At 45.0% G+C, this 7,231-nt stretch overlaps 1 protein-coding gene across 3 annotated transcripts; it reads left to right on the forward strand.

Moving 5' to 3' along the window:
* The first annotated feature begins 1,850 nt into the window (after positions 1 to 1,850).
* Positions 1,851 to 7,008, forward strand: LOC125544060 (pentatricopeptide repeat-containing protein At5g12100, mitochondrial). Of its 3 annotated transcripts, XM_048707598.1 has the most exons (15): positions 1,851 to 4,082; positions 4,178 to 4,285; positions 4,378 to 4,431; positions 4,525 to 4,605; positions 4,782 to 4,951; positions 5,207 to 5,357; positions 5,435 to 5,640; positions 5,730 to 5,870; positions 5,949 to 6,024; positions 6,104 to 6,202; positions 6,268 to 6,324; positions 6,417 to 6,473; positions 6,560 to 6,640; positions 6,749 to 6,850; positions 6,943 to 7,008. In XM_048707598.1, the coding sequence occupies exon 1, from the start codon at positions 2,018 to 2,020 to the stop codon at positions 4,079 to 4,081; it is 2,064 nt and encodes a 687-aa protein (XP_048563555.1). In that variant the 5' UTR covers positions 1,851 to 2,017; the 3' UTR covers position 4,082; positions 4,178 to 4,285; positions 4,378 to 4,431; positions 4,525 to 4,605; positions 4,782 to 4,951; positions 5,207 to 5,357; positions 5,435 to 5,640; positions 5,730 to 5,870; positions 5,949 to 6,024; positions 6,104 to 6,202; positions 6,268 to 6,324; positions 6,417 to 6,473; positions 6,560 to 6,640; positions 6,749 to 6,850; positions 6,943 to 7,008. The 3 variants fall into 3 exon arrangements, with proteins under 3 accessions (XP_048563555.1, XP_048563554.1, XP_048563556.1); XM_048707597.1 differs by lacking the exons at positions 6,417 to 6,473; positions 6,560 to 6,640; positions 6,749 to 6,850; positions 6,943 to 7,008 and having other exon boundaries at positions 4,226 to 4,285; XM_048707599.1 differs by lacking the exons at positions 6,417 to 6,473; positions 6,560 to 6,640; positions 6,749 to 6,850; positions 6,943 to 7,008 and having other exon boundaries at positions 4,226 to 4,285; positions 4,378 to 4,416.
* Positions 7,009 to 7,231: the final 223 nt, after the last annotated feature.

Raw genomic sequence — 7,231 nt, forward strand, 5'->3', positions numbered from 1 at the left:
CTGGCTATTGAGCAGTGGCGGCCATACCTTTAGTTTAGCGAGTTTGTGATCAAACTGACAAACGCAGCTTAGTGCATTTGGATGAACATCGCCTCCACACCTCCTGGCAGTAGAAAGCCTTCACCAAACTCTTGGGACTACAGTACCACATCTGCTATCACAAAAGGGTCTGGTAATTGCGCCGTAGATGCTCTCTCTCGGCGCCTAGTGACTGCCTCTAAACATCTCCACGCCATCTCTGTGTGTCAATCCGCGTGGTTACAAGAGATCGTTAAAGGTTATGACTAAGACCCGAAGACACAACAACTGATCACCCAACTTGCCGTAGCACCAGTGGCTGGGGGCAAATTCACCTTGCACAAGGGCATTACCCGTTTGAAAGGTCGGGTCTGGCTGGGCAACAACACGCATCTCCAACACCAAATCATGCATGCCTTGCATGATAGCACCGTAGGTGGCCACTTAGGCTTCCCGACCACATACAGAAGAATCAAGCATCTTTTCGCGTGGCCTGGGATGAAGCAGCACATCAAAGAGCATGTTCAGACCTGCCAAATATGTCAACAAGCCAAGCCAGATCGTGCATAATATTCAGGACTCCTCCATCCTTTGTCGGTCGCCAAGCGTTGCTGGGACTTGGTGTCCATGGATTTCATCGGGGGATTGCCCCCATCCAGGCAGTATAACTGTGTTTTCTCTAAGTACGCCCACTTCATTCCAGTTAAGCACCCGTACACATCGCAAGTTATAGCCTAGTTATACATTGATCAAGTCTACAAACTCCACGGCCTGTCCTGAAGCTATCATTTTCGACAGAGATGCAGTTTTTACCAATAAGGTTTGGCAAGAGATCTTCAAGTTGCAAGGCGTGGAATTGAAGATGATTTCATCCCACCATCCGCAAACCAATGGCCAAACGGAGCGTGTCCAATGTCTCGAAACCTACTTGCCCTGCTTTGTGCACAACACCCCCGCCAACTGGAGCAGATGGTTAGCTTTGGCTGAATTCTGGTACAACTCGACATACCATTCTACCCTCAACAGAGCACCGTTCTCGGTGGTTTACGACCAAGAACCACGACACCTGTGACTGCTTCCTGACCAAGCAACACCGGTTCCAGAGCTAAACAAATGGCTGGAGGAGCGTCAACAAATGCAAGACCTCTTAAGGCAACATTTGCTCCGCGCAAAACAGATTATGAAAAGTCGGGCCAATAAGAAGCGACCCCACCGGGAATTTCAGGTTGGCGACCAGGTCTTCCTCAGGTTACAACCATACATTTAGACATTGTTTGCGCACCCAGCCAACCACAAGCTCAGCTTCAAGTTCTTTGGACCGTATCCGGTGGTCCGACGGGTGAACGAGGTGACGTATGAGCTGGAGCTACCAGAAGGATGCTCGATCTTTCTAGTCCTCCATGTGTCGCAACTTCGCAAGGCTTTGCCCCCAGGTGCGAGCGCATCCTAATCTCTTCCATCACTTTCTAATGTTGTGAATGTTCCTGTGGAGATATTGGACAAACACTCGTGCCGCGGCTTGAACAAGATGTGGGAGCAAGGCCTGATTCGCTGGCAAGACAACCAAGCTACACTGGATACCTGGGAGGTCCTTGAAGATCTTCGCGTCGCTTCCCTACTACTGCGACTTGGGAACAAGTCGTGTGTGAAGAAAAAGAAGGTGTTGGCGACCACACTATACAAGGGCAGACAGAAGGAAGAGCTACACCAGGCTGGCCCAAGAGAGAGAGGATGTTCACTGGGCCCAATGGGTCTCCTACATGCCACAAGTTCACTGGGCCCAATGGGTCTCCTACATGTTCAGCCCAAATGAACCCGTAGGTGAGGGCATCCCGGCTAAGGGATCGGGCATAGGCGGCGGCAGGCGTGTGTGTTCCTCTGTATCGAGCTGCGCTCGCGATCCTCTTCTTCCCCTTCCCCAAGTTGTACTCGAATCAGGTCTGTAATCGCCATAGATCGAAGAGGGAGAACCAGAGAGTGCCTCACAGACGGAGAAGAAATGTCTCGCTTCCTCCTGCGCCGCTTCCTCTGCTCCTCTTCCTCCACCACTCCCGCAGCTGGCGCAGGTTTCATCCGCGAGCTCGCCACCCTCCTCGCCGCTGGCCGCTTCTACGCCTCCGTCGACCTGGCGAAATCACTCCTCCTCTCCTCCCAGCCACCAGCCACCTCCGTCCCCGACCTCTATCACGCTCTTGTCTCCACCGCTGCCGCCTCCCTATTCGACCCGCATCCCCCATCCTTCCTCTCCGACGCCGCCTCCGCGCTCGTCGTTGCCTCCGCTCGGCTTGGCCTCCCCGACGGCGCACTCCGGCTACTTTCCCTCCTCGCCGACGCCCGCGCAACTCTGCCGTCCCTATCCTCCTGCAACCTTCTCCTTGAGTCCCTCCTCTCCCTCGGCCGCCACGCCGACGTGCGCCGGGCGTTCGACCTCCTAAATGCCGCCGGGGCACGCCCCGACACCTTCACATGGAACAAGGCCATCCAGGCGTGCGTCGTGGCAGGTGATGTCGACGAGGCTGTCCGGATGCTTCGTCGGATGGATTGTGAAGGCCACGGCGCCCCAGCGCCCAACGCCTTCTCATACAATGTGGTCATCGCTGGACTGTGGAGAGCAGGAAGGGGTAGTGACGCTGTCGAGGTGTTTGATGAAATGGGAGAGAGGGCTGTGTTGCCAAGTCATATCACGTACAATACGATGATTGATGGACACATCAAGATAGGGGACTTGGAGGCTGGTTTTAGGCTGCGGGATCAGATGTTGCATCATGGCCTGAAGCCGAATATGATCACTTACAATGTGCTGTTGTCAGGGCTGTGCCGTGCTGGCAGGATAGGCGAGACGGCCACAGTGTTGCATGAAATGATGTCACGAAAGATGGTGCCGGACTGTTTCACATATAGCATTCTGTTCGATGGTTATTCCAGAGTTGGAGACTCGCAGGCAATGCTTTCCTTGTTTGAGGAGTCTGTGAAGAAGGGTGTGAAGATTGGGGCTTATACTTTTAGTATTTTGCTGAATGGTCTTTGCAACGATGGCAAAATTTCAAAGGCAGAAGAGGTACTGCAGACGTTTGTAAATGCAGGACAACTCCCAACAAGGGTTATCTACAACACTCTTATCAATGGGTATTGTCAGATTGGAGAGCTTGAAGGGGCCTTCTCAACCTTTCAGCAGATGAAATCACGCCTTGTTAGTCCAGATCACATCACCTATAATGCACTAATAAACGGTTTGGGTAAGGCTGAAAGGATCACAGAAGCACATGCTTTGGTCACAGAGATGGAGAAGAATGGAGTGAGTCCTAGTGTGGAAACTTTCAATACGCTTATTGATGCATATGGAAGGGATGGGCAGCTTGAAAAATGTTTCGTTCTACTTTCTGATATGCGAGAGAAGGGGCTAAAGCCAAATGTTGTCTCCTATGGTTCAATTGTCAATGCCTTTTGCAAGAATGGGAAAATCCCGGAAGCAGTAGCTATTTTGGATGATATGTTCCATAAAGATGTTTTACCAGGTGCACAGGTGTACAATGCGATCATAGATGCATATATAGACTGTGATGCCACTGAACAGGCTTTTACTCTAGCTGAAAAGATGAAGACTAGTGGGGTACCTCCAAGTATAGTTACATGCAATTTGCTGATAAAAGGCCTTTGCAAGCAGTCTCGGATATCTGAAGCAGAGGAACTAATTCACAGCTTAAGAAATCATGGATTAACTCCTGATGTTGTCGGCTATAATACTCTAATATCAGCATGCTGCTACAGGAGCAACACTGATAGAGCTTTGGAGCTTCAGAAAGAAATGTGCAAGTGTGGCATCAAACCTTCATCGGGAACATATCGTATTCTTCTGAGTGCATTGGGTGGTGCAAGAAGAATACATGAGATGGAAAATCTGTATAAAGAAATGTTGGACAAGGATGTTGTTCCTTGCAGTCGCATTTATGATATCATGGTTGAGGCCTATGTGAAATGTGGGGATGAATCTAAGGTAGAAGCTCTGAGGAAGGATTTCTCGGAAAAAGGGACATCAATTGATTATGACACATCCGTGACTTAGTGTGAGTTGAATACAAGTATAGTGAGTCCAATTTCAAAACGTTGAATTTGTTGCTCAGTAACCCAATTATCAGAAGTATTTCTTTTGTTTACCTAGTGAATCTTCAGAATGAATAGCCATTGATTACACATACAACGTCAACAGGCTGTTGCAGTTTCTCCGACTGCGAAATCATTAGCTGCCTATCCCAGGTCTCCTTTCCAAGTATGTCATACCCCTGGCACTTGCATTCTGTACAAATACACTCTTATTTTCATCAAAATGGACTAATATTTCAAATTAACTGACTTTGTTAGCTGAGAACTCCGAAGATTGTGAATGCTCCGAATGGGGAGGTAAAATCACCACCAGTAAGCGAAAAGAACATTACCAAATAGATGAATTATAATTCAAAAAGTAACTGCTATAACAAATAAATTTTCTATATTAATACCTTTGTGCAGGATGTAACCCCCATCTCACTGAATCTCAAAGAACTTGAGGCTGAGGAGAAGCCTCAAAAATCACTTAACGAGAAGCAACAGGTGTGCTACTTGTTGACTACACCTTTGTTTGTTTAATCTTTCCGAGTTATATACCTTTTTTTTCTTCTTTGACCCTGAAATTGTATCATTTATGTTTCTAATGAGATTTCTTTTTCATCATAAATATTTTTTTGTTAACATCATATATGTATGTATGTTTGAATTCTATGCTCCAGGAAAGCCAAGACCTGCTAATCAAGTGTGTATCACAAGATTTGGGATTCCCAGTGGTAGGGCTATTGCAGCTTGCATTATATAGAGGTGTCTTCTGCATTGGAGATCATTTGAAGTTGAAAGAACTGGTGTTTTTGACCGTGTTATTCAAACGATAGGCTCTGCTATAGAGGTAGGTAATACCTATCGCTTGTTTTTTTGAGAACCATTCTTTCTGGGAGAAATACTCATATTTTGTTTAGTTTGATTTAATGAACTGATATCTTAGGCCTTCATGATAGACCTTGAGTAACACATATAAATAGAAGGGGTAATAACAAAATTTAAAATTGAAAATGCTGCAACAGCATAAGTTTACATTTCCTTTTTCCGTTTATTCTATATGGATACTGCTATACAGTCATGTTCGAATTGTTCCTTTCCAAAGGTCCAGGACAATAACGACAAGTTAGCGTATTGGCTCTCCTATTCATCCACATTACTCCTACTTCTACAACGGACACTGAAAACAACTGGAGCAGCTGGACTCACTCCTGAGGCGAAGGTCAACTGCTACATCTTTTGGGAGGGTTTTTTCGGTAAAACATCTTTATCCTGCCCTTGCTAGTTTTATAGTCTGAGAAATTCTTAATTTTGTTGTTTTTGAATACACAAGGGAATTCGAGCTTCACCACAAAGTGCTGCGCGACCTTTTCATGGTAGCCGCTTGATTGGACAACTAGGTGATCTTTGTCAAGTTGGAGCCAAGTATCCTGCTCTGCTTTTCAACCAACAGCTTACAGCTTTCCTCGAGAAGATATATGGAATGATTAGAGACAATCTGAAGAAAGAGATATCTCCATTGCTTGGTCTTTGCATCCAGTTATGATTTATTGGCACTAGAATTCCTTTTATTTTACAGAAAAACAGTAACTTCAGGGTTAATTTTTTACTTGTTACATGTTTTACAGGCACCAAGAACATCTCGTGCAAGTTTCATAAAAGGATCTCGTTCTCAAGCAAATGCCTTGGCCCAACAAACTCTGATCGCACATTGGCAGAGTATTGTGAAAATATTAACAAACTACCTGAATGTTTTGAAAGTCAATTATGTATGTAACCTAAAACTCTAAATGGACACACTATTTTTAAGTATGTATGCATTAACATGTATTTTATTGATACGTCAGGTCCCTTCATTTTTAATCAGCAAGGTGTTCTGTTCACTCAGATATTTTCGTTTATTAATGTCCAGCTGTTCAATAGGTAAGAGATGGCTCTTGCACTACCGGCCGTATATTTTACTTCTTCCCGTTAGGATTTTAAGATATCCTGTATCTTGCAGTCTGCTTCTCCGACGTGAGTGCTGTTCATTTAGCAAGGAGAATATGTCAAAGCTGGATTGGCTGAGTTAGAGCAGTGGTGCATTTATGCCACTGAAGAGGTAGTACCGGTGATTTTTTTTCCTGGTGATATTTAATTCGTGTGCTAATTTTATGTGGTGCACAGTATGCAGGTTCTTCCTGGGAAGAGCTGAAGCATATTAGGCAGGCCGTTGGATTCCTTGTACGTGTCCTATACTGATTAGATGTCTATTTGCAACTTTGTAAGTGAAAATTGTATGTATAACCTAATGATACGTGTACTTGTATTATTAGGTAATTCATCAAAAGCCTAAGAAAACAATGAAAGAAATCACCAACGATTTGTGCCCTGTAAGTGACTTTGAATTCACTTAAATTTCGGCAATCATTAAAGCATATCTTAGTTGTGACTTGTCACATACTTCAAAAACTTTCAGGTCCTTAGCATACAACAGCTAGCTCGAACCAGTACAATGTATTGGGATGACAAATATGGCACCCACACTGTTTCATCAGAGGTAAGCTTGTTATACTTAATATAATTACCGGTTTATTCAAGTTTCATATGTTACTGTGTCAGCAAGTGGTGCTATCTATGTTCCTTTACTACTTCCCATTTCTGTCAGTGAACCAAATTGGTTGTAGGTCATCTCAAGTATGAGAATAATGATGACAGAAGACTCGAACAATGCAGTGAGCAGTTCTTTCTTGTTGGATGATGATTCAAGGTTATTTCGTGTTCCAAGTTCAATACTAATTAGTTTGCTACAGTAGTTTTGTGCCCCTGATCTAACATTGCCCATGATACTTCAAAACACAGCATTCCATTTTCGGTGGATGACATCTCAAAGTCAATGACAGAAATCGAGGTAACGGACGTTGATATGCCACCTTTGATCCGGGAGAATTCTGGGTTTAGCTTCCTACACCAAAGAAAGGACTAAGCGGGTAGTCCTTCCGCTCACGGCTTCCACATTCCTTTCCCCACTCGATCTGTGCACAAATCATGTATATGCTCGTGGCTTTTCTTTCTATCAAATCAAATCTAGTCTGCTCAGGTTATTTGGTAGATCTGTTTTATATTTTTCGTCAGGTCCTGGGTTTGATTG

The sequence above is a fragment of the Triticum urartu genome, chromosome 3 (assembly GCF_003073215.2).
Source record: "Triticum urartu cultivar G1812 chromosome 3, Tu2.1, whole genome shotgun sequence".
In the NCBI taxonomy this organism is placed as follows: domain Eukaryota; kingdom Viridiplantae; phylum Streptophyta; class Magnoliopsida; order Poales; family Poaceae; genus Triticum; species Triticum urartu.

Coding starts and splice junctions, on each gene's coding strand:
- LOC125544060 (XM_048707598.1), top strand. CDS start 2,018: ATGTCTCGCTTCCTCCTGCGCCGCTTCCTCTGCTCCTCTTCCTCCACC.